This window comes from Astatotilapia calliptera, chromosome 5 (assembly GCF_900246225.1).
Source record: "Astatotilapia calliptera chromosome 5, fAstCal1.2, whole genome shotgun sequence".
Taxonomy (NCBI): domain Eukaryota; kingdom Metazoa; phylum Chordata; class Actinopteri; order Cichliformes; family Cichlidae; genus Astatotilapia; species Astatotilapia calliptera.
The window spans coordinates 31,387,956-31,414,524 of NC_039306.1; the positions used below are offsets into that span (position 1 = coordinate 31,387,956).

A 26,569-nucleotide genomic window follows, 5' to 3' on the forward strand; every position below is an offset into this window, starting at 1 on the left:
AACATCTCTTTCTAGTATCTCACAATGTGACACAATTCAGTGTTAGACATCCTTTTCTGATACGCCTGTAGAAAAAAAAATACAATAATCAATTGAATTAACTGGAGTGAACACTCCACACGAGGGTTTAGGAAATTATGCAAACACAGTACTCTGTGTTTATGATGAGCTGTGTGTTCCAAGACAAAAATCTGGAGTGGACTCCTGCTGAGAGGAAATCTGTACTACTTATCCCTGTTAGCTGGGAGACATTGGTGTCTTTGTTCTGCCCAGTGGGGCCTCTAAGGATCTCGTTCAGTGATGCGGCTAACGGCAGATAGAGCAGCTCCATTATCTGTTTCAAAGCTTTCAGGACAGCTGTTTGACAGTTGTGTGGTGCTGTCTGCTGGAAGTCCCTTCCCAACAAACATTTGGGTGTCAGATCAGCTGGGAGATTGACACGTGAGCTGTGTTAATGTGAACAGAAAAGCTTTGAGCACAAGTGAAACAAAAACATCTGTAAGGGCCAAAGGCTGAAGGGGAAACCTGGGTAGTATTTGACTTGTGTGTTACAATAACACAGAGTTACGCTGAGGTAAAAACCACCAGTCGTCCTAGGCAGCGTGGGGAGAAAGTGTTGACACTGAGCACAAGGGCACTTTCAAGGTGTTTGACCCACACGCCTCAGCTGACACACTGACCCCACGCTTGACCTCCTTGCCCTGAGACACTTGCAGTTGTTAGAGCTCCAGAAACTCCCCCACCCCACCCGCGGGGGAGCTTTTGTCAGAGCTGCTGACAAATCTCCCCGACGGCTGCCGCCGAGGACACAACGCTGAGGTTGAACAAGGTGAGGGAGGCAGGGCGAGGGAGGCATTGCGAGCGCGTAGAGCCAGCGAGGGGCTGCTCCGCTGTCTAAAAACAAAAGACTGGTCTGAGGAAGGAGAATGCCTACAACTTTATTTTTCGACAGTTGCCCGTTGTTGCTTTTCATGCTTTTCTGTGATGCACTCTCTTTTCTACAGTTGAAAACAACACCCATTGTGTCTCTGAGGACTGCTCACTTCACACCTACCATTCACAATTATTTGAGTCTGTCCATTCAGCTGCTGTGGTGCGAGGCTCGGCCCATCCTTAAGCCGCTTCTTGTCAATTTTCCAGTTTTTGCAGCAATGTGTCAATGTCCATTTCACACATCTCAGAGGCAATTCACACATTTGCTCCACAAAAGAAAAAGACTAAATTTTCTTGCTAATCACTTCATCCTCTCCTCAGACTAACCCTGAAGCGCTTGTATTCTGTATTCTCCGCGTTTTTCTTTTTTTTTGTCCTGCTATAGACTATAATTGACCCAATTAATAAGGGTGGGTGGGTGGCTGCGAGAGAAACCTGTGTGGTAAAAGGAAGCTGCGGCCCTTCTGATTCTCTGAGGTACTGTAACACAACAACAGGCTTATAAAGCTTCGTGTGCGCTGGCTGCCGTGGATCTGTGTTGGCCTGTCTCCAAGCTTTTTGATAAAGGCAGGCAAAACAAAGAGAAAGAAAGTGAGGCGACTCGCTTATTTCCCCCCTCTTTTTTTTCCTGTGCAGTCCAGCAACTCTGCGGGGGTTTTGGCAGCTGAAGACCTTCAAAAGCATACAGTGAAACTAATGGACTGGAGAGGCTGCTGCTCCATTTGAAATAATACTGTCTGCTAACAATTCAGAGATAATTAGGATTGGACGGATGTGTGAGGGCGGATTAAAAACCATACCCAACAAAAGGATGTTTGTGTGTGTTTGTGTGAAATGGTGACCGCTCCAGTGAGGGGAAAAAAAATATAGCCCAAAACAAAACAAAAAAAGTTCCTCATTAATGAAACAACGGGAAGCGCAATTTGCTTTGAGGTTGCACGCTTGATCTCAGCGCAAAGGGGTTCTGCTCCGAGTGTCTGAGAGCGTAGAGGAGAGCGCCTGCCCCGTGGCTTAAATCATGATGAAGTCTTTACGAGGTTGTAAATCTGAGACCGATGTCTCAGCAGTCAGATGAACTTTAGGAGTAGAAACGCATGTGGGACACAGTGAGGAGATTAAATAAATCAACCACCCCCCCTGCAGCCAGCAAACATCCATTAATCGCCGTGTCCATCACGTATAGCTGATCGCATATGCCCCGGCAGCAGCAGCGGAGAGGGAGCGACAGGATACGGGGATTGCACCGGGGGGTGGGGGGTATATAGATTGCATCTCATCTAACCGCCTGGGCTCCCAGAGACGACTCACTTAGCGGAGGATGACAAATCCTGCGCGGGGGAATATCTCGCACTGTGGGAAAACAATGCCTACACGATCTGTCATCAAACCTGTCAGATGATACAAAGGGGGCCGCCACAACAAACCGCATGTATGATAGAGGAGGTTGGTCTGTGGAAATCACCGCTGCCGCCTCGCTCTCCTGCGCTGCTGCTTTGCATTCTGACTGCAGGCTCCTTTTAATATTACACTGCAAACATGGGAACATAGTTTCATAAACCGCGAGAGAAGACTGTATGAGGTTTCTATTGAGTGTGAGCCAGCGCGCTCATACATAAAGAACGACAACAACAAAAATCTGTTCACGCTTGGTTGCTCTCTCAAGTGGCAGGAGGTGATAGAAGTGCTTCTACTGTCTTTTTCACATCATGACAAAAAAAATAAATACTGTACACTTTTATTTAGACAAGAGAAATGTAATGATTCAATCACAGGTCAGTGCTAAGAGATCACGGGGCCAATCCGTTTAATGATCGATGAAGGGTGCAGTGGCAGCCAGCACGTTTGGCCAAGCTGACATTTAGTTCCAAAGTAGAGCAGGGAGGGAAGGGAGGAGGAGCAGTGCTCCGGTGTGCCTCGGAAGAGACTGATCGACTTTCTCTGTGAGTTGACAAGAGCTTCAGAAGCTCCGTGCGCTTACAGACTAAGATCGAGTGCGCGTCTTCTCTCTGCTCTGTGTCTCAAACAGCCCTGAACCCGACTCCTTATTCCTCCCACCCTTTACGAACGCAGCATCCGCTGCATTTTCTATTTCTTTAAAAGAGCAGCATTCAAGACTTGTGCTGGAAAAATGCAGAAATGAGAATGCGAGGAAGGGAGGTAGAGACCGCTAAATCCCTGCAGACCTTTTATCGTGTCTGCATCTGGGCACTGAGCCTACAACATCAGGCGCGCATTTTTCAACTGGGCTTTTTCCAGACGAGCACACCACTTTGCTGAACCTTGGCCAGGAGTAAAACTGAGCTCATTACTCTGTAATGTGCTCGCAGGCTCGCATTTAAAATGTGACTAATTGTTAAATATGAACTAGGCGGGGGGAGGGGAGGAGGAGGAGAGAGCCATCAGACCTGTGGCATTTGGGAAGAAAGTGCAGATCTGGCATCTTTGGGCTTGCAGTTCTAGGAAAAGGTCGCATCCGCCATAGATTGGAGAAGCCCACGCAGACGCGCATGAGCTCCTAAAGGTTTCGTACAGAGTGAATCCGCTGAGTGCAGCTGGCTCTTTTAACACCCACTGATGGTACTTTGACCACATAAACTGCATCTTTCGCAGGCTTGGTCGTGCAATTGGCCCTGCTGTGACAAAATGACACTGAAGCATCGCGGGAGGGGGCAGTCTGAATGGCACAGTGCATGGCTCTGAAGGCAATTCTATCTAGATTGAGGCCTCTGAGGTGTCTGCATGTGTGTGTGAATGGATTTGTGTGTGCTGGTGGACTTACTTGACTCTCTGGATCCAGATGCAGTAGTCTGTGATGTACAGATCGTTCAATATGTATGCCGGCTCGTTCTCTCTGAAGACTCTGTGAATATCCAGCAGGCATTTGAGGACGCAGGCTTTCCCTGGGCACGGCAACACAGCCGGGGTAGGCAAATGGAAAAACAGTGTTATTCGTGCTCACTATTAAGGATGACAATGCACTCCAGCTGCTGGCAGATGCAGCATGTGTCTTAAGGCTTGCAGTTATTGTTCCATACATAAAAGCCAAGATACAGGATCAGAGGGAAATCCCAGCGAGCAGCAGAGTAATTTCATCCATATGGGTTTTTTGTTTTTTAGGAAAAAGAAGTGGTTCATCTGAGACAAAGATGACAACTCTATTTCTGGAGTCTGTCAAATTAATAGTGTTTCTGCTCAAACTCTGTCAAACACTGCTTTGCCTTGATTTATCAAAAATAGCTCTGAATGTTTCTGATGATTTTCCACTTGACATAAATCTTAAGCCTGCCTGTTCTGCTACTGCGCTGCATCCTTATCTGTATCCATTTTGCTTCTGATTTGATGTTACATCAATTAATTAGACGTAGCATGTAAAAGCTGAATTTTTTAGAAATCTGCATCTTGTTGATTTTTCCCCCCTTTTTTCCTCCACAGCGCTCGAAAAACTATTTCTTTCCAAGAAATCCTGCCTGGTCCTAAAGGAGGAGGATCACTTTCTCAAAGTCTTTCTTTGGCAGTTGGCAGTACATTTGGTTTAATTTACATTTCTAACCTTAGAAATGCTATAACTTCCAAAACTGACATTTCTCATACTGAAAACTACAACAAGCCCGAGGGCCTGGGGGGAGGCGGGGTTGCAGGGGGAGACACTGGAGTCGCGTCTATGCAGCTCTTCATGCACACAGCAGATGTGGTCGTTCATTTCCTTCTAATCCTGTTTGTTTCTTATTTTTCTCTCCTAATTTCTTTCATAAAAATCTGTCTTTGCAAAACTTTAGAAATGTCACTGAAAAACAGATATGACACTAAAGCTTATGCTTAATTAGATTTTAAAATTAGGCACAAAAATAATTTATTTGCACTAATGACTTGTGGTGCTTTCATTAACACTGAGCGGCAACAACATTAAAGTTGCAGTGATGCCAGTAGATTCCAGATGCAAGTCCGTAATCCCAGCTATGATGGTCGTTATTGCACAAACAACTCTAAACGCCGTTCATCTGTAATGAGTGTAGGCTGCCAGTGCGCTGTTTATCTCAGCTGGTGTCCACGTCTATTTACTCTGTAAAAGGAGTCCAATATGCATCGATAAATCAGTGAAGCTCGCTCCTGTCTGATGAAAGGTGAGTTGGTGAGAATGAATGAACTGTTGTTTTTGCCCGTGTTAGCCGCTGTAAGCAGAACTGTCTTAAAAGTGGACCTAATATTGTTGGACTCTGATGCTTAGTGCTAATAAGCTCTCATATGTTCTCGTTATTTGAGGGGGGGGAAAAAATCTCATCAGCTGCCATAATGTTAGCTTATAACCAGCTGTTATTGTTATTTGGCCACTGTCAACTGTCCGGAGATGGAGGGTCGCACGTCCAGTCTGCTGACAATAACTGTCACAATACTGTTAATAAACAACAATGTTTATGTATGTTTTTGTACAGTTAGAGCTCTGACTTCAGTTTAGGAGATGAAGCTCGATGTGAGGAAGAGCATGATGTTTTATCCAGATGCCGGTCGTGTTGGCCCTTTTGCCTTTGTGAAGGGGAGCCCTAATCAGATGATATAACAAAAGGCATGTTTTCAGTCTAAAGGTGAAGAGACAAATTAAAACACGTCTCCACAGCATGTGAATGGCTCCTAACTTTCTTCTTTTCCACCTTTGATGTATTACGGATGTGACCGGTCTCTAGCCACATATATAAAAGTCCATCTTGGTCACTGTTCATGAATCCAGGGCAACATGCCGGCTTCACAAACTCTGCATTTTTAATGGTTTAATGTGGTCAGACACCGCAACACACAGTAAAAAAGTTTAATATTGTGGCTGTTCTCTGTGCGTAAATATACTGATTTTTATATTCTTGGTTTATTTTGGGAGGAGACAGAAGAGGAGGTGACTGGATTGAGGTACCCACAAACAATAAGCCAATCAGCAACAAGGAGAGAGATTTAAGTGATTGATTTAATGTTGGAGAGAAGGACTGTGTGTCATTATGACTGCAGAGTTCATCCCAAGAGGCTGCTTTGGAAAAATGTTTGCTCTCATCTATCAAAGCAAGAGCACAGAAGATGTATGTTTACAGCCACCAGAAATATCCACCAGGAAGCCACCAGAGCTGTGTAAGCTGCAAAGTCCCAATATGCAGTTGATGTCTAAGAATAGCAGCACCTCATAGCTCTTTATTTGCCTTCATACACTTAACTGTATAACTATTGCCACAACACATTAAACGTGTTATTTAAATTTAATATAAACTTTTTAAGTGTTCATTTGTTAATGTTAAGCCAATAGGATACCATGTGCTTTATTTAATGCAAATGATAAAACATACAGATGGTGACAGAAAATGTCTACTGTCAAACTATCTACTAAAGAATCTGTACGTTCAGTCCTTATTGACATTTTTGACAGTGTGTTTTGAAATTGTTTTAGAAAAACCATTTCCTCTTTCAACACCCCAACTGCATCACACACAGAACCACAGTGGTTCATCTGGACGTAGAGTTTTCAGTGGGAGAAACGTTTCGTCACTCTAACAAGTGACTTCTTCAGTCTCAGCTGACTGCAGGTTTCCCCAACCTTACAAACAGTCCATTGCATAATGACTGAAACTAGCACCACTGAAGGAACAATGGGATGTGAGGTCAGTTCCTTGATTCCTTCCTTATTTTGCAAATTGCCATGGCCGTTGATTAACAACCACTGATCAAAGACCATGAGTACCATCCACAGTGAGCTGATAGAAAAAGACGTACCTTTAGGCCCCCTCCTCGATTCAGAGACGGTCTTTCCCTTTTCACGTAAATGGCCTCCTTGACTCCCCGCTCAAACCAGCGTTCCTCCCTGTCCAGGATGTGTCCAGACGTTGTTTGGTTTCCCCAATGTATAAGTCATGGCAATCCTCCTGGCACTTAACAGTACCTACATTGCTCTGTTTGTGTCAAGGGATCATTGGCATGGACCATTTTTGGCGGAGTGTGTTTTGGCGTTTGAAAGCCACGCAGTCTTTGGAGAAAATGCGTCTCAACTGTTCCGATACTCCTGACACATAGGGAATCACTAAGGGTTTTCGCTTAGGCAGCAGTTGTCCTTCTCTCCTGGATCCTGACCTCACAGCCCATTGTTTATTCAGTGGACTGGTTTCAGTCATTGTGCAAAGATACTGCTTATAAGGTTGGGGAAACCTGCAGTCAGCTGAGACTGAAGAAGTTGCACGGACGAGTGACGAAATGTTTCTCCCACTGAAAACATCCAGATGAACAGAACCAAATTTTTGGATTTAATTACCTGCATGATTGAGCATGCATCAAGACGATACACTGAATACGTGTGTTATTCTGAAAGGAATTTTCTCCTGAAGCACATAGCTAGTGCTGCAGCACTTATCCTTCAATCAGGCATATAAATAGCCATATGATGTGGCCAACAATCCGCTGAGGGCAAGAGAAAATGCTCCTCTCCACCTCCAGAGAGCTTGTTGGCGTTGTCCAGAGACATTCCAGACCAATCAAAATAAACAGCGTACTCACAGCGAGGAAAACCTTGAACAAACATTTGGTCCTCATTTAAAGCATGGCATTGTATACAGGGAACTGTGGCCTAAGGAAAAAACATAAAAGAATTTTTTTTTCTTTTTTAAAGAAAAAAAAAAAATCAAGGCTTGGATTGTGTGAAGCAAAAAAAAAAAAAGGTCTTGCTTCCAAGATTTGATTTTTTTTTCCAGAGAGAAGCTTTCTAAGTTGTTTGGAGAAAACTGGAGCAAAGGTTGAGTTTAACATACTGATTGTTGGTGAAGGGTTTAGCACAAGTGAGCGAGGCATTTCAATTAGGTATCATTGGGTTATCCAATGAGTGGGGAGGGGGACGCATTCAAAACGTAGAGCAGTAATTCCTTCATGGCTGCAGACTGGGCAGGCATGCAGTGTGGTGGTGGGTGTGAAGTGGACCAAAAACAAAAGCCTGCTGTGTTTTCTAGACACTGCAGCAGCAAAGTAATCTTTTTTTTTTTTTTAAACAGTTTTTATGTTTTTTACATAAACACTTAATGATGTATGTGAGAAACACAACCTCAGCCATCTTTGTCACAGCCTTTTCTGATGAGGAATTTAAAGTATTCTTATTTTCAAATATCTTGAAGGACACTGACAGCCCACAGCATTTTTTTTTAATTTATTGCTTAAAACATGTTGAGTAAAACTTCACAAAGACCAGTAAAACCACTGCATGATAACCTAAAAATGGTCCTCGCCACCTTGTCTTCAACTAAAAACAAAGCAGCTTCATATCTAAAGGAAAATGAGTGCAATTTCAGCACCATGTCTCAGTTTTGTTTTGTTTTTTTGCATTATAAAGAAGCACTAATGTCAAAAGTCAGTGGCAAATTGGTGCAGCACCTTAGCTTAACCACCTTACTCTGGTGTCGTATGGCAGCTACAGAGGATGTCATAGCCAGTACGAAAGTTGAAAAACTAGACTGTGTCGAAAGACTCAGACCTGTGGCTTGGAACAAACACTCATTACATTAAACATTTTAACTTTGCAACACAATGGTTCCCAGTGTATTTTCCGCTGGGAAAGTCCAACAAGTATTCCCTCCTTCTCAGCAATTTTCACACTAAAAAGCCATCCAGTGGTCCCTTATGCAGGTGGATATTTTACTGTGCTGTGAAAAAGTAAAATGACTTAACAAGGGAGGTAATTACTTGCTCCCTAAATAGAGCCAGGTAGATTTGGACATAGGTTTCCCTTTATACAGTCAGAGGAAAAAAATCATTTTAACACTTGCTTAAGTTTTTTGGGTTTGAACAGTGAGAGACAGAACAATAACAAAAAAATCCTGAAAAACGCATTTCAGAAAGTTATAAATTAAGTCACATTTTCATGAAAGAAATTGCACCAACTGTTGTCACCTTCTCACCCAGCTGCTTGGTGATGGTCTTGTAGCCCATTCCAGCCTTGTGTAGGTCCACAATCTTGTCCCTCATATCCTTGGAAAACTCTTTGGTCTTGGCCATGGTGGAGAAATTAATTGCTCCAATGGGCAGCATTCTTTTATACGCATAACAAGTTGTGAAGGCTCCCAATCGCAGCTCGTTGCCTGTATAAGATAGACCTGGGGGCTAGAAGTCCTACTGATTGATGAAAATGCGAATTCATTTATAACTTTCTGAAATGCATTTTTCTGGATTTTTTTGTTATTGTTCTGTCTCTCAATGTTCAAATAAACCAACCATTAAAATGATAGAATGACCATTTCTTTGTCAGTGGGCAAACTTACAGAATCAGCAGGGGTTCAAATAATTTTTCCCTGAATCAAGTCAACATTTAAACACTGCATTTGTAATTACTCAGGGAATCTTTGTCAAATATGAAAATTTGTTTAATTATATGAAAAATGCAAGTGTGACAAGATAAATAAATAAATAATAATAATAATGATGAGGAAGGGGGTAAATACTTTCTCTGTTTGACAGACCTGCCATCATGAGTAACTTGGGGAAAAGGAAATCTACTAAAGGTTCTTTAGCTCATATCAATAACATTTAAATTATATCTTTTTTGCTTTTAACTTTTCAGAGTAAGAGCAGAGGCAACAGGAAAAGCAGCAAAAGCAGCCGGAAGCATTCTGCCTTTGTCAGATTTACCACTAATGATGATATGCTTGAAAGGCTTCATCCTGTGGCAGGTCTAATGTGCTGGGACAATTCATCCCTGATGGCACTTTTCCTCCCACCCCCACAGACACATGTGGATATCCACTTCTTGTGGCTACGTCCACACTACGCTCCGTGTCCACACTGGCGTTTTCAGTCGGTTTTACAGAGTTGTGCGTCCACATTGAAACATCCGTGCGCAAAAGCGAGTGAGAATTAAAGAATTTGAAGAAAAGCTATCTGGAGCATGTACAAACGGATATTCATCAAAATTGAGAGCAATCAAAACAACTGCTGTATAATGCACTCCGCTATCTTTGTTTATTTGGTCACATGACTGCATCACATGACTAAAATGCGTCATCGTTTTAGCAAGTCTGCGTTTTCGAGTGTCCGCACTGCAATGGAACAGCTCCGTTTTGAAATGTATTCGTTTTTGAGAGCGTTTTCAAAACGCTGCGTGTTTCCTTGGGGAAAACGCCGTCTCAGTGTGGACGGGAGGCCAAAACGGAGAGAAAACAATGCGTTGGTGTGGACATAGCCTGAATCTCATCCAATAAAATATCACCCTGGCCTGAATGTAAAATTTCATTACTCAGACCAGAGCGCCTTACTCGACCTAAAACTTGACTTCCACAAATGTAAAACTTTCCCAAGAAATTCCAAAGAAACGTTGGCTGTAAAGGTGCTGTTGTGAATGAACAACACAGGAACATGGCGGACCTTTATCGAAGGACACATCTGACATTTCCTGTACCGCCCTTTCTGTTTGATCACGACAGCAGCACGACAGTGGTGCCCACCTCGACACTTCCTAACTCCGACTGGCTTTCTGCTCTTCTATACCTGCCCGGTGGCTCTTTAGTTACAGCCTCTTAGGAAGCAGGTGGAGGAGCTCCTTGAGAATGCTCACCAAACTGCCAGAAGGTTGTTTAAATATTTACCCCTGGATAACACTTCCTCTGAGGCCTTAATCTGCTCGCTGCCATTAATGGGTTTGTTTTGCTAATATGAATGTTTGCTTGTACAGACAGTTAAATGAAGTACCTCGAAAATGGAACGTGCATTTCCATTCGCCTTATCCTGACAAATTAATTAGTGTCTAAAGTAATGCTGGGAGGAAAGGCAGCCTCACACATGCAACAGAACGAATTACTGTAGTGTTACAGTTGATTAAGGAGAAGCCCTTTTACTTATTCTTCATAATTCTTGTAAATAATGAAGGTTATGAGCCGGGAGGGAACATTATTGCATATTAAAAAATTAAGTCCCATCCCTCCCCCCTCTAAATTTAAACAAATAAACAGACGCTTTGGCTTCTTATTATGCACAGAGTGGAGTTGGAATAAGATGTTCTTTCAGGTGTAAGGAGATGGAACAATTTCCAGGTTTGGGCTCAACAAGAGAAATCTCTGCTCTGAGGTAAAAGACAGAAAGGAAAGAGCGAGTCTAACTGCTGTTTCCCTGGCTCTCCTGATCAACTCATCTTCCTACTTAATGAGGCGAGGAAATGCTAATCTGGGGCTTAAAAGGCCTTTAATTTTCTGTCGTTTGCTAGTGTTAAAATCATCACAAGCTGGATAATCTTAGCCCTCACACATCCTGAGTATGTTTACACTGCTGACTCTCAGCTGTCTGCGGGGGCTTTTGATTTAAAGATTACGTGCAGCTTTGAGATATCAAAGTCAACAGTCCGTTTTCCTCTAATCCACATTTCGCTCCCTGAGGGGGTGGGAGCCCGGCCACTCTCGCTCTCTCGCGTAGCTGGAGGAATATCATTTTCAAACACTCGCTGCTGTCTTCTCATGGGCTACTTTCCATCAGTGGCAGGCTGCTTCTGCTAAACAATACTCCATGCAAAGCACGCTATCAGGCTATCATGCTGGCTATCAGGCTGCCTTTTCAGCAGCACGCACTCTCGATCGAGCAGCATCCTACAGGCTACGGACGCGCAGCAGACTCTGACTGCACACGCTAAAACCCATTTACATATGAAAGCGCTGCTCTGCAGAAACCACGGGGTGGGCAGAATCAATTAACACTAATTAGCCAAGATCCCGTGTTCACAGTGGAAAGAAATTAGAGTTGATTTAGCTTCTAGTTTTAACTCAAAACCACAAAACCCACAAAGAACACTGCAGATCATGTGGCAGATGTCAAAGGGTCACTACCAGTCTGCAGAGGTAATAATGGTCTTTATGAGCTTTTGTGCATATGTGTGCGTGTTGCCGGTGTAGGTCTGGTAAGCGTGTCTCACCTGAATGCAGAATTTTAGCCGTGTCATGAATCGCAAGAGAGACCAACGAAAAGTGTCTGTAGAGCGGGTAGCACAAAACCCTCCGTCCAAATGACACCAGGACCTCTTGCAGGGAGCTGTATGTCTGCAGGAAAGAGAACAAGACATTTGTAAGAGTATCCTGCACAGAGCCAGAGCACAGAAAGGGAAACAAAGATGCAATTGGCTGAAAGAGCTTGAGGTTTTTCCATCCCCTCTTATTCTTAGACTGAACACTGGCCCTTGTTGGTGAGAACTGCAGTTGATGGTTCTGTAATTACTCCTAACAACTACTCATTTATAGAGCTGGCAAAATAGAGGCTTGCAACTCTTAAACACCTCCACAGCCCTGGACTGTTAATTGCTGCCTCTCTTTAATCACTGCTATCACTCTCTGATGTTCTCTGCACTAATGGACATGGCCTGGAGACAGAACGAGAGATTTTTATCCCCCCCCACCCTCAAATTCCCTCGTTTTTTTTCTTTGTGGCTTGTTAAGGATGTATTGCAAGCTTGCAAGTGCATGTCATTGGGGATCATGCTTTCCCTTGGGCTTGTTTAGCAAGAGTGTAAATAAGGTCTGCTGCAGCCGCGGGGGGGGGGGGGGGGGGACTCACAGTCACACCAGCACAGTCGACTGAGGACAAATAAACAGGCAGCAGATGGGGGGTGGGGAGGTGGGATAAGGTGGCAGGGAAAGAGGAATGTTTGGCATAAGCGAGGAAAGAGAGAGCGAGTCAAGTCAGAGCATTAAAAAAAGATAGCAGACAGCAGAATGGAGTGAGGCAGCAGAGCTGTATCAGCAGTGACAGACAGATAGACAGGCAGTCAGAGACGGAGAGTAGAGCTGGGCGATAGAACGATAACAATATGTATCGCGATATAACTTTTACTCGATAGAGAAATTAAGCTATCGCGATAGACCTCGCTGCTCTTGTCCTCTTAAAAAAAAAAAAAAAAAAAAAAAAAAAAAAAAAAGGTCAGCCAATCCAAATTCAGTAGCGCAGAGCCGAACCAATCACAGCCGCAGCGTCACGTCGCGTGACTTGTTACGTACAGCACAAGTGCCAAGCCGCACGTGTGTTTGTTTGGGAAGCAGCCAGCGGGTAATGGAGCCAGCGCGTAATGGAGGAAATGAATGTGCCGACTAGAAAAATCAACCGAGCGTGACCGAAGAGAAAACAGATGATGGTTCCAATGCCGGAGAGATTGTCGAACGGAAGAGCCATAGAAGTTCCGTAGTGTGAAGGTATTTCGGCTATTTCAAGTCTGACAAAAAACAGAGTAGCGTGCACTGTAAATTGTGCCGAAAGCAAGTCTGGAAATACAATAAACTGGTGCATGCGTCACACTGTGCGCCACGTTATTGTTTCGGTGAAATGAATTTCTACAATACTGTTAATTCTACTCTCTGCAGTGTTTAAATGCTTACATATACACACAGTTACTGTCCGTCCACACATACGACTCGGTTCTGCTTCTATGCCCCAGCTTTGTTTACTTTTTCCCACCGAGGCTTCTAGACTTCTGATTGGCCAACATTTCTGCACGGTTAGGAATCTAGCGCCACCTGCTGCTTTGGCATGTTCATAGCAGCGTTTTCCTTCATTTCTGCCTTTATGTGTGGACGGGATTATTTTTTAAAACGAAAACGGAAAATCTCAGTTTTCAAAAATACCCGTGTACGTGTGGACGTAGCCTCAATCTCTGACTGGAAGCGCTAATTCGTCATTCGGCTTTTGTCAGACTAAAGTAACTGTTAAAACTGTTTGAAAAGCTAAGCTATACAACAAGGAGAGATTGAGAATTTCCTTTTTGTTCTCAGTTTATTTGATATTGACAAAAGTTAGTCAGTTTTGTCTGTTCTTCTGTAAAACAAACTAAGATTTATTTTTAGAATTAATACTTTGTTTCTAAGTGGAATTGACAATTTAGTCTGTTTCGTTTGTTCTATTTTGAAACTTAAACGCTTTAGTGGCTGCCTTTTGTGTAGTTTGCAATATTTGCCTTTATTTATCTGAAAAAGTCTCATGTTCCTTAAGTACATCTACCCTGTTGAACTTATTATGGGAAATAAATATTTAAATAAAAACAAGCTGCTGACTATTTCACATTTTACTTGTGAGCAACGGCACATTTAAATCTTACAAATATAGTTATTTGGCTTATATCGTGATAGATATCGTTATCGCCTGAAATGAAAAAAACATATCGTGATATGAAAAAATCTCATATCGCCCAGCTCTAACGGAGAGGAATCCATTGTAGAGCAGAACAGAGCGAGGAAGTGGTGGAGGAGAGGGAGACTGAGTGAGGTGGCCCCTCAATGGGAGCTGACAGCTCTACTGACTGACTGACGAGCAGCAAAGGGCTGTCGTGCAGGTGAAGACTGTTCTGTGCTTCCCTGTCAGCACAACAGGGAAACTACTTCCTCTCAAACCATGGTCTAGGTCTAGGCTCCCAAACGCCTCCAAGAACCCCCACAAGACTTGTTTAGAACTGCATTTTGATCACAAGTGGTAATCATGTGTGCGTGCCTGAAGCCTAATGAGGACGCTCTGGGATCCCGTCACTCACTAAACAGTCAAATGCCCTCTGGGACCCTTTAACCACATGTGCAGTGTAGTGTGTCCCTAGCGTTAATGAAGGATCGTATATTCAAGTGAATCATCTGTTTTGGCAGATGTAGGATAGAAGCATGTTGCCCTAAGTGCGAGACAACTGGCAAGAACAACCCACAGGCCCTATGCGCAATAACAATGACTGAGCAGCTCTCGGGGTGTGTAGCAGCAACTGTCAGTCGAGGTTTAAGCTTGATTTATAGCTGTGTGTGAAGGGATAACAGTGGAGCAGATGTGCACCTCCTCAAAAATGTGACTTTATCTCTGTAGTGTTGGACAACTGAGATAACATCCTTCCACTCTGTAACTTTAAAATAAAGTTGCATTTTTCTTCCCTCCATTGGCAATGTAAGTGACAATTTAGGAGTTCTGATTGTTGATTAGTGGTGGAAAAATTTTAAGAGCTCAAAAGAAAATAATCCAAAGAGCAGCTGGACGATATGAGGAAAATCTAATATGATGATATTTTTTTGGCTATATCGCGATACACGAAATATATCACAACATGTTTAAATAACCTCCCAATCTGGTCATATATATATATATATATATATATATATATATATATATATATATATATATATATATATATATGCTCAGCGCAGTGTGCCAGGTAGAAATTTTCCAGTTGGGAGGGGGTGATTAATGATGCATTAATGTGGGAGAAAATAAAACCTCACAGTGAATTACATGGAGACAGCTTAATACTAGAGATGGCAGATACCACTTTTTTATGTCCGATACCGATACCATAAATTTGGATATCTGCCGATACCGATATCAATCCGATATAGTGTTTTTTTAATCAACAAAACTGTTTTTTAAATATCTTGCTGCATTTTGTATAAGTTCATACTCAAGTTTAAAACAACAACTACACTAAAGCTATTCTGTTATACCTGTATGCAAAAAAAAAAAAATTTCATAGTTCAGCAATACTGATCAATCTAATAAACTTAGACCTACACCATCCTCCCTATTCTGGTATTTTAAAGAGTACTTAGCGTAAATATTAAGCAACCTAACTAATAGGGTTCCAACTCCCAGCAACAACAAAAATAAATAAATAAAAAATAGGGAACCACCCCTCATGATGCTTAATCGACGTGATCAACCTTAATTTGATGCATTGTGAAAAAAAAAATGCACAGAAATCAATTCTTTTTCAAGAAATATTAAATAGATTCAACATCTTTCTTCAACAAAATTGCAGACTGCACAGATGGTACCTTCCCAAAGGAAAAAGTACTATAGCTTACTAGGGTATATTAGACTTAATAGTTACTATATATAATTATTTATTAAAAGCTAGACATTTTAAATGAGAATAAGAAAGAAAAGTATGTCTTTGTGCCCCCTTTTCCCTGTTCATGCCCTATCGGCCCCCCTGGCTAAACTTTGCTAGATCCGCCCCTGCACAGTTACCAGCCGTCAGCTACGTAGAAAAAGATCCTCGAGTAGAAAGTAATATTAAATAAATTGTAACAACAGCTTATCAAGCTTAAACGTGCTGCTGTTGTTCAGCCGCTGGTTTCCTCTTTCTGGTGCAAAGTGGGCCAAAAACAAACTAGAGAGACGGACTCGCGACAGAAAAGCCGATCAGCTGATCATTAAGCAGTTTCATGATTGAAGTAGCAGCCAGAAGAGGCAGTCGCTCCATATATCGTTTGTTAAGCTTAACGCAGGAATGCTTTACAAACATTCAGAGATGGACTTACACACTTGCTTTACTTCTCTCGGGATAACTTTGTCGGAGATGAAATGCCGGGTTGCTAGCGAAGCTCCAAATGCTATCCAGACCACCGACAGGTCCCGCATGCCACAGCCGCTCTATCACGTGATGCATACTGCTCCGACGTGCTAACGTTCTGAGGTGAGTTACGGCGTGTTGCAAGTTTTGTGAGGTGCTTTCGTGATATTTAATGGATCGGATTACATTTTTTATTTTTCTCCGATATCCGATCCAGTAATTTAGGTCAGTATCGGACCGATACCGATACGTAATATCGGATCGGTCCATCTCTACTTAATACTGCCATGGCAATTTATACTCGATGGTTACGGTAAAGCCATTTTGACCATCATATGTGGAAAAACCTGTGATACATCGAGTATTTTTGATATATCGCCCACCTCTAATCCAAAGTACAAACCAACTACAATTTAGTGTGGACTTCAACAACGTTTCAGCAAGAAACAGAGTCCCGTCTTTAAATCTAGTCATGTGTCCTGTTAATGGTGGACAGAAACTAAAATATGCTATTCACTTTGCCCTGAGGGGTGTACTGTGAGGTCAGATTAAGTTTTTTGTGAGCTACGCTGAGTCTGTTAATAGAATGGCTCTCTATTCATCTGGTTAAATCACCACGGTGAGGATATAACCAGGTCGGGACCAGGTTATGTTCTGAGTTTTAGTTAAAACCGTCTTAAAAGTATCCCGTTGTCACAGATTCTTTTATTTACAGCAGGTTTTAAGTGTGTTACAGATTATCTGCAGGGGGAATGTGTTTTATATGTGCAAGCTGTTAAGCCATATCTTACTAAAAAATACTGAGTGAAGTGTCACATTGTTGTGGGACAGCATAAACGTACTCTAATCTGCTGGAACTGCAGTGTATTTTTCCATTATACTTTTTACATTCTTTAGAGATTTTCAATCACCATTTTCTTATCATTGTCATATGATCATACATCATCATAACTTGTCTGAGTGGGCTGCAATTATAGGGACCATTTTTATATAGAGGAAGAGTTATTTTTTTTATGTGAGTGCACACAGAGCCAGAACCAAGGAGCCAGACTTAACATTGATAGCCACTGTTGTGGTACCATTTATCTCCACCTGGGGTTTTAGGATTTGTCAAACCAGCTAATGCAAAGAAAACCTGGCTGTGTAGAACTTATATTATATACCTCTTTGGTGTTGTTGTTTTGTTCTCAAATGTAATGACAAACTTTTAAATTTACTCTCTGTGGCAACAATAAGAAGTGGCTTGTGGGTATTTAGTAAGGCTGGATATTACCACCGATTTCTAAAACTCAATTCTGATTCACAAGGTCCCGATTTGATTCGTTTCAGTTTTGACTCAGACAGTCAGAAATATAATAATTCTGATCATTTCTCACTACATATCCATATTTTTATATCTATGTATAAAAACAAAGCTGACACTGTGAGACTTCATCAGAGGTGTGAGCATCACAGCAGATGTCTTTGTGTCAAAGTAACTGAGGATAAAACATGAAGGAGATTTTCCTGGCCTGGCTTTTTATAGCAGATAACCACCTTAAAAATATTCTGCAGTAGATCAAAAACCATGAATCAACATTACCTGATGCTGCTGAAATGGAGCAGAGCAAAGTTACAAAGGTTTATTAGAGACACAGCCAAGTGTTTTGTAATTTGGCAGAATTTTAAAAAGTTTAAATTTCTTCAGTATTGAACAGCAGAAATTGTTCTCTTTTAAGGAGTAATTTTGTAAAAAAACAAAATGGTGCGGCCAACATAGCTGCACACAACGGTAGACTGGTGCGTAATAAGCAAATAATGCAGAAAACAGATTTTTGATTAGAAACTGCTCTTGACGTACAGAGAGAGCTGTGCAGGAAGTGTGATTTTATCATGGTGGAAACAAAACAGCAAAAGTAAGAGGGAACTAATGAAGATGTTTCTCGAATGTGAAGCGCAGTTTTGATTTTCTTTTGCTGCTGGTTCAGTCAATTTTGGTTGGAGAGAGACAACCTTTCAGCCCTGACGGCATGTCCATGTACATGCCGTGGGGCTTTTTGTGTCCATTTTTATGTCTTTTTGTGAGTTTAACCTGAGATTCTGGTGTTTCTGGCAAAATACATTTGTAAAAAAAATCGATTCAGGATTTACTGAATCGATATCACTTTACGGGGGATAGGTTAATTGAAAAATCTAAATTGCCCATAGGTGTGAATGTGGGTGTACCCCGCCTCTCGCCCTATGACAGCTGGGATAGGCTCCAGCACCCCCCCGCGACCCTGAAAAGGACAAACGGAAGTGAATGGATGGATGGATATCGCTTTATTCAAACCAAAATGCCAAACAAAGCTAACACAATAACAACTGTTGGTAATCTAACTAATAATTTACCAGTCTCGACAAACATTTATTCAATCTACTTCAAACTTGGCTCATGTGTTGCTGAGTGAGAGTGGGCATTTCCCCTAGAGTGTCTTTCTGAGGGCACTGACTGATGAAGCTCTCGCCCCCATATAACAACGTTTAAACCCAACCCTACTTTGAGCCATACAAAGTTTGAAACAACACACCTAAACGGATGCAAAAAAAAAAAAAAAAAAAATTCCAACTTTTTCCAAAAACTTGATCGCTGTGATGATCTAAAAATTCAAACTGGTTCTTGTAAAGTCAACGGAACAGGTTTCCATTGTACTTTTTTTTTGTCTCTAGTTTCCTGTGGCGAGTGACTTCAGTCACTGTTATTTGGAAGAACTGTTGCAAGAAAGCTGCAACCCGCAATCTTCTCGTTATGCACAACAGCCATGTTTTAAACAGGAACAGTCTCAGAAACAGCAGTGCATCCTTCTAGACGTCCCCTTTGGAACACAGTAATGTTATGAGTATCTGCATTTAAAGCATATCTGCAGCTGCAAAGACACTGGTTAGTGTCTCCTTGAACGGGCTCTACTAGTAAAATAGTTGCTGGTTGTTAATAAGAAGCCAGTTCAAGGTTTGTGTTAGCGATGTTGTAATAATGTTGTAATAAACAAATGAACTTCAGCACGGCCCACATCTAAGCCAAACAACCACGATTTGCCGCCTGTTTGCAGTCACACTAATGTTAAGTGCGCTGAAAAAAAGAGTAAGTAGACTTCCCTTTTCCGTGGAATGATCTCTGCCATCTCAGCACAATGGTTTCTTTGCATTTCAGTGAATGAATAAACCTATCACTGAAACTGCAAAGGAATAGTCTCACGTTGAGTAATGAGATGAGGTGAAACAAGGTAGCTGCATGCAGCAATATAAGTATGTCCACAGTCTCTCTGTGTCATTGTTAAGCGCCTTCCTTCACGTGGCACTGGTGTCTAATCTAAAGCTAGTTCAACACACAGACAAGAAACTGGTCCTATAATCATGGGAGGCGTATGTACTAGCAGTTTATTAATATGACCTGAAATGCTTTTTGACTTTCATTTCTTAAAATTTCGAAAAAGCGGGTCACTTATGAAAAGGTGTCAAAGCCAAACTAGCTGTGCCTTCCCCATTTCCTCTTGGCTGCCTTCAGCCACATCCAGTAGCACAGTTTCCAGCAGCACCTACCAAGCCTCAACCAATCCGGTATTGAAATCTCGTTTCAGATGATCCACATGCTTGATTCAGCAAAGATCTCACACCAAATGCCGTTCCTGAAACAACCTCCCCTATTTATCCAGGCACTAGGAGTACACTAACTTGTGTGCACCCATAACTATACCTTCAAAATGACTCCTCACAGAAGAGGCTTTTTGGTCACTTCCACCTCTTCCCATTTGACAATATATTGCACAACAAAATACTTGATCTTGTTCCAAGAAGCGGCGTTAATGTGTAATCTGGATAACAGTGCTGAGTAAAATGTGAAAGCTCTGAAGCAAGCATATCTGTTTCAGGTCAGGATTTACTCAGCAAATCTATGCACACTTCTCAGTGAACCGGTTCCTTTAAACAAGCCAAATGAGTCAAAACCATTTTGCATTTCTCTAATGACTTTATCAGTCTGATCAAGAATCAGTGGTTAACAGAGTATTGTACTATATCATACTTGTGAAGTCTAAACTGCACACAGACAAAGACATCTAGAATTTGCACAATTTCACAGAAATACTTTATATGATAATGTAGCCCAGAAAGCAACATAACTAACTGTGGTGTAACTGCATGACGCAAAATACAGCAAATGGAATTTCTGCCCAAACATGGCCGAGCTGGGTTGTCAGGGACCATGCACCAAGGTTATTATCGTTAACGAAAACTAACGAAATACCGAAAACTAGAAGTGAAAAAACATTTTCGTTAACGGAAATAAAAATAAAATAAAAAAAAGCAAAACTAACTAAAACTGTAATGAGTGTTCACAAAACTAACTAAAATTAACTGAATTTATAGCAAAAATGTGTTTAGTTTTCATTGATGTGTGCGTGTCATACAATAGAGTGAAAATGAAGTTTAGTTTCCAGATTTTTTTTCTTGCCGTGTCTCATTATGCCAGCAGGTGGCAGTACGTTAGTCGAGTCGTCTGTGTCGCTGCTCCGTCCACGCGCAGAATCATGTCAGGAAAAGTCGGGAGAAAGCGCCAGAGTCCAATTTGGGATTACTTTGAATATGACTGTGTTTTGGATAAAGCAAGTGTCTTGTAGTGGAAAGAGACAAATTATGAGGGACATTTCTAAAGGGAAAAAAATCCCACAAACCTTAAAGTGCACTTGAAAAGCTCACACAAGAAGGCTAACCTAGCTTACCTTGAGAAGGTAAGGGAGCACACTCAACCCTCATCCCCAGAAACAGACGCTAACAAGGCAGCGTGATGCATCCCGAGACAACAGGATGGGGATATCTACATAACTGTGTGAGTCAATTGCCTTCAAAAAGTTTATCAATTCACTTGAACCAAAATTACAAACACCTGGTGCTGCAAGAGTTAATAGTCTCATTGGGGCCAAGATATACATTTTATAGTTGCCTGGTATCAATGGTTGTTCATCTGCCTTTATTTATTTATTTGTTTAAAGAACCCATAGGTGGGAATGTGAGTTGTCTGTCTCTGCGTGTTAGCCCTGCGACAGACAGGCGACCTGTGCAGGGTGCAGGGTATGGTAGCTGGAATAGCAACATACCAAGGATAAGCAGAAGAGAATGACTGATATGATGAAACTGGGATTTTGTTACACTTAATTATTGCAAACAACTAAAACTATAACTGAAACTAATCAAAACTAAACTGAAACTAAGGATTTTCAAAAAAAATACAAACTAAACTAGCAAACAATTGGTAAAAACTAATTAAAACTGATATAAAATTGAAAATCTGAAGTCAAAACTAAATAAAAATAAAAACTAATGAAAATTGCAAAGCTATTAAAACCCTGCCATGCACTCACTGCTGTTTTGCGGTGTCAATGTGAAGAGCAAACTTGTCAGAAAACAACAGACTGGATGGAGATTTTCAATTTAGACAACTTAGACTCCTGTGTCTGATGCTGTTCAAACACCCTCTGTACACTAAAGCGATGGTCTCATGGCAGGTTGTGAGAGCAGACAGTAGAAGACAGATCACACACACTCAGAATTTCAGCTGGGAGCGCCTGTTGCTGCTGTAGTAAATGCCTCTGGTTTGACAGATAGATGGAGCCTGGGCCCGCTCTGTTTACTTCAGTGCAAATATCAGTAACGGAAAAGGCAAAAAAAAAAGAAGAAGAAGAAAAGAAAAATCAGCCAGGGTATCAATATATTTACACAAAGTGAAACTTTATATGCAACAGACTCGCAGATGCATTTGACATTCCCCTCAAGAGTCTAATTACTTTTTACCACATCCAGCCTACCCGCCAGACAGTAGCTGCTGCGGAGCTACAAGCCTGAGAGGATAACAAGAGGAGCTAAACTTTTATATTTATTTATGGCGTTCTTAGTTATATCCAAATTGTGTTGTTTCAACAACAGCCTGTGGTTCAATACAGGCACAGCATTTTATTTATTTATTTAATCGTTTTACAAAGACTGCAGAAAATGCCAGACAAGGTTGGCCTGTCACTTCTTTTTTCTTAACACTTGACTTTCCAGGAGGAGGGTTTGCAAGAAAACTTCAATGCCATTATTAACTTACCATGGCGTTACCATAGCGACCAGAGAGCATTATGGGGCAGAGAGGAGGATGTTACTCTCAATGTGGTTGGTGCATTTCAGGAGGACTCTGCTGATAAAAGTTACCAGCGGTCCCCAACCTTTATTGTGCCATGGACCGGTTACACAGTGAATTCACGTTTATTATTATATTTACAAATACCACAGTTTTTGTCTTGGTCGTATCATTTTATTTTGCTGTATTTATCCACGACACCTTAAAGGACCGGTCTATGAAAATATTGTCTGACATTAAACCGGTCCATGGCCCAATGCAGGTTGGGGACCGCTGGTCAAAGACACAGCTACAAATAGCAGCTGAAATAGGGCTGTGCGATATGACCAAAATCTCATATCCCGATATAAGACATCTGTCGTCCCGATAACGATATAAATCACAAAAATGTAACGTTTTCTGTAAATTCTGTGAATCTCGGGCAGCTCGACTTGCGGGAAGTGTTTCCAGCTGCGTGTCATGTACCTGGAGTCGAGTGTTTTAACAGATGCATGAAACAATACATTTTAAGACATAAGTTGTAAAGGCCGCCGTTTTCTTTGTGAGTATTTATTACACGGCGTGCTGCGGGGAAAAGCCTGTTCTAGCGTTTGAGTCTAAGGTTTATTTTTTTAGCACCTGGCGGCTCTTTTTGACTTCTCATCCGTAAATAATCTGCTCTTTCACGTGATTCAGTTTATTTTGAAAAGTCTCAACAGGATCTTGAGCTTTATTGTGAAAGGTTTACATGGAACATAAACAAGCGGACACGCGATGGTGTTACCGTCGTTGTTGCTAATGACAACGCATAAAAACAGGCGCTTGTCCGTCCGTAGTGTGGTTATATTAAATATAAGAGAAAGAGAGAACTTTAAGAAATTAATATAGCCACTACAGTGACCATCAGAACGATGAAAAAATATTGCTGTAAATAGTTTATTTTGCGACACCACGAAACAAACGATAGCGTAAAATGAAACGATAGACGTTTTTATATCGTCATCCAATATATATCGTTATATCGAACAGCCCTAACCTGAAATACAGTTGTGCCATGATTTCTGCCGCTTTGTTCTTGGACTGTGGGCTTACTTGAGTTTTAAAGTAGAATGGGAGTCAGAGCCTTTAGCTTTCAGGCCCCTCTTCTGGTTCTGCTAGTGTGTCTTCCTGTTAAAAGGGAGTTTTTCCTTTCCACTGTCGCCAAGTGCTTGCTCATTTTAGGTGGTCTGATGATTGGGGTTTTCTCTGTATTATTGTCAGGTCTTTACTTACAACATACAGCACCTTGAAGCAACTGTTACTGCTACAGACAGTCGTTGTGTAACAAATGCATGCGGTGCTTCTCGAGGGTGTGGGTAGCATAGAGGCGCAGCGGTTAGCACAACAAAAAAGTACTGGGGTTGAGTCCAGCGGTCGGTTGAAGGTTGCACCGCATACATCTCAAAACCAATCGTTCTGTCTGTGAACACGACAGCTCAAAAGGTTTTGAATGAACTCTGATGCAACTTTGTAGGGGTGCAGAGTGGAGTCATGTTAGCAACCCAACAAAATTTAGCTTACAGCAACCGAGGTCTCCAAGGTCAACTTCATGATTTATTGGTGGGAAATTGACAAAAGGCCTTATAAATCAGAAGTGTGGTGTGGTATCGTCAACATATAGAGCGTGACCTCTGACCTCTCCTTCAAGGTCAAGGTGTGATCTGAAGGTCAAAGTGATAATAACGCTACATAGAGCTATATAAAGCTATTCCTACTGCCATTGTTTGCATTGAGAGCATATAGAGAATGATATACGGGGATTCTACATATCACATTAACCTTTGAGCTCATTTTCAACGTTTCACATCTGCCAACTTCATCAAATATATGAAATGGGTTTCAACAGGCTAAATAAGAAAAGCCCTGCTCTGGTTTTTACTGCACTGCAAACTTCTTAAAGTGCATTTAAAGAAAACAAACAAACAAAGAAAATAAAATGAATACATACAAAATAAATACTGTTCCCTCAAAAATGAATACAGGCCAGAGAGTGAGTTGTCTTGGTGAAGGTTTGCGCTCTTGAAGTGCTTCTTGCTGCGTTATAATTCACTCACCTCCAGCCAGCACAGAGTCCCACTGAGTTTTCTGATAGTCCACGGTGTTTCCACCTCCAGGGAAGAAGAGAGAAACTTGTCATCGGTGCAATAACAGACAGGAAACGCTACAAGAACATCCACTGAAATAAAGTGAAAGCACCACAGCGAAGCAGATGCTCAGAGTTCTGTAAAGAGCAGGTTACGAACCATTGGAAATAAAGTGGGGGGAGGCTCCACATTATAATACCGAGTGGAATTAAAATATTCACCTATGACAGATTTTGTTTTCATAGCTGAGATTTAATTCAACATTAAGGCTGTATCAAATATTTACCACATGGTTTAACAAGGCAATCAGATTTGTTCCTCTCGCCTTGCTGCAGCAGCTACCTTTAGTGAAGTGACACAGGGAGACCTGGACTGAGCTTTAGGATCTGCTGGTAATCTCTTAAGGCTCTGAACAAAATGGAAGGCGGTCTAAAGGATGTGAGGATAGAGGGCTTTGTTATCCAAGGATAAGTGCTGCTCAGGAGGAGTTTCCTCTTCACACATATCTACACACACACTCACATTGTGTTCCCCTTCCGTCGAGCGCACTTCGTAGGTGTAAGCCAGCAGGATGTCCACGAGGCTTAGCCACGCTTGGTAACGAGACGCCTTGTCCAGCAGGTAGGAGCGGTTGGTGAATTTCCTCAGCTGCTCTTTCTCATCATCAGTGAACGGTACAGCTGCACGAGACCAAAGATTAGACAGTCAAAACACACGAAGCAGTCTAGTTTTTAATGCGCAGACAAAAAGAATCCAGCTGTGGGTGTGAGAAGAGGTCACAGTGGTTAGGCTCCTTCTCACAGGTAAGCTCCCTGCAACGTACTGTCAGTAAATGACTTTACAAACAGTCAACAGACACATCATTTAAGAAAGCTCCTCGGCCACAAGTCAAAGACGCAAATTAACGATTTTTCACATCAAATACATACTGAAACCAGCACGCATCGAGGTGAGGCACATAGTCTCACTGCAGGGATAAACAGCTTAATAAAAATAGGTTTAGTGCAGTAAGTCTTTAAGATTATGTCCACACTAAGCCGGATAAATATGAGCTGCATGCCATTTTGCTAACCTCGTGTTGTAGTCGTGTTGAACACACAAAAGAGAGCCTTTGAATTACAATGAGACGTGAGGTAGGGTTAAATATGGACAGATTTGTGACCAATCCTGACGCATTTTAAGAGAAAATAAAATACACACACTACCGCACGTCCGTGATAGACATAGCACGTCGCCGAAATACTGGAGATTACAGTCCAGCTGTGTGTGAGAATATGTCAATGAAAACTAAAACACCCGTCTTATTTATTCTTATTCAGATGATGCTGGATTAGATTTCCATTTTTATTAACCAAAAAAATAAATAAATAAAAATCACAGTGTAGTGTGCCACTCAATAAGATCGGACAGCAAGAGCAAATGATAGTCTTAACAAGCAGGAACCATTGTCCACCTCCTCAAATCCCAGAATCCACACAACAAAACGACTGCATCAAATGGATTTTCCTCTCCCTGTCTTACTACATCCACTGTGTCAGGGCAAGAAAAGTCATAGTCTTCCTACCGCAAACTGATATACAGTTATGTCTCGTTGCATAAACGCTGTGCGCACAATTATAAGGCAAGTAAGCATTTTGACTATATCATCAGTTTCAATGTGTAGCTTCCAAATCCTAACAATATAAACAGCAGTGGCTCGTGGTGTGAATTGGTCAGCTCTAGTTCATGTCCAAGACTGAAACCTTCCCACCACTGACCAAGTTAAGTTAAAATATCAAGACTGCGCCAAGAAATATCTGAAGACAGATTTTTGTAAAGGGTTTTATGGACTGAAGAAATGAGAATCATTCTTGAAAGGCCAGATCAGTATCAGTAACAGGCACAGAGCTCCGCCAGATGCCAGCAAGGTGGAGGTAGGGTACTGGTACATCTTGGTGTCATTAAAATCGACCTTTTGGATTAAAGATCGCCTCAAAATCAGCTCACAAACTACTGCCAGTTTTTAGAAGACACCGTCTTCAAGCAGGTGCAGGAAAAGATCTGAATCTGTCAAGAAGAGAGTGGTTTTTATGGAGGACAATGCTCCATCGCAAAAAGATGAAAGAATAATGA

The 26,569-nt window shown here is 41.8% G+C and overlaps 1 protein-coding gene across 7 annotated transcripts in view; it reads right to left on the reverse strand.

Annotated features, from left to right (window-relative positions):
* shq1 (SHQ1, H/ACA ribonucleoprotein assembly factor) overlaps positions 1-26,569 on the reverse strand; it is a 46,750-nt gene that overhangs the window by 7,390 nt on the left and 12,791 nt on the right. For 6 of the 7 annotated variants that reach the window (XM_026168910.1, XM_026168912.1, XM_026168906.1 and 3 more), the window contains exons 8-12: positions 24,980-25,137; positions 24,800-24,886; positions 24,428-24,481; positions 11,834-11,957; positions 3,713-3,833 (exon numbers count right to left, since the gene is read on the reverse strand). In XM_026168910.1, coding sequence (XP_026024695.1) covers positions 3,713-3,833; positions 11,834-11,957; positions 24,428-24,481; positions 24,800-24,886; positions 24,980-25,137 — 544 coding nt within the window. The remainder of the gene's footprint in view (positions 1-3,712; positions 3,834-11,833; positions 11,958-24,427; positions 24,482-24,799; positions 24,887-24,979; positions 25,138-26,569) is intronic. The other variant, XM_026168908.1, reaches the window with a different exon arrangement.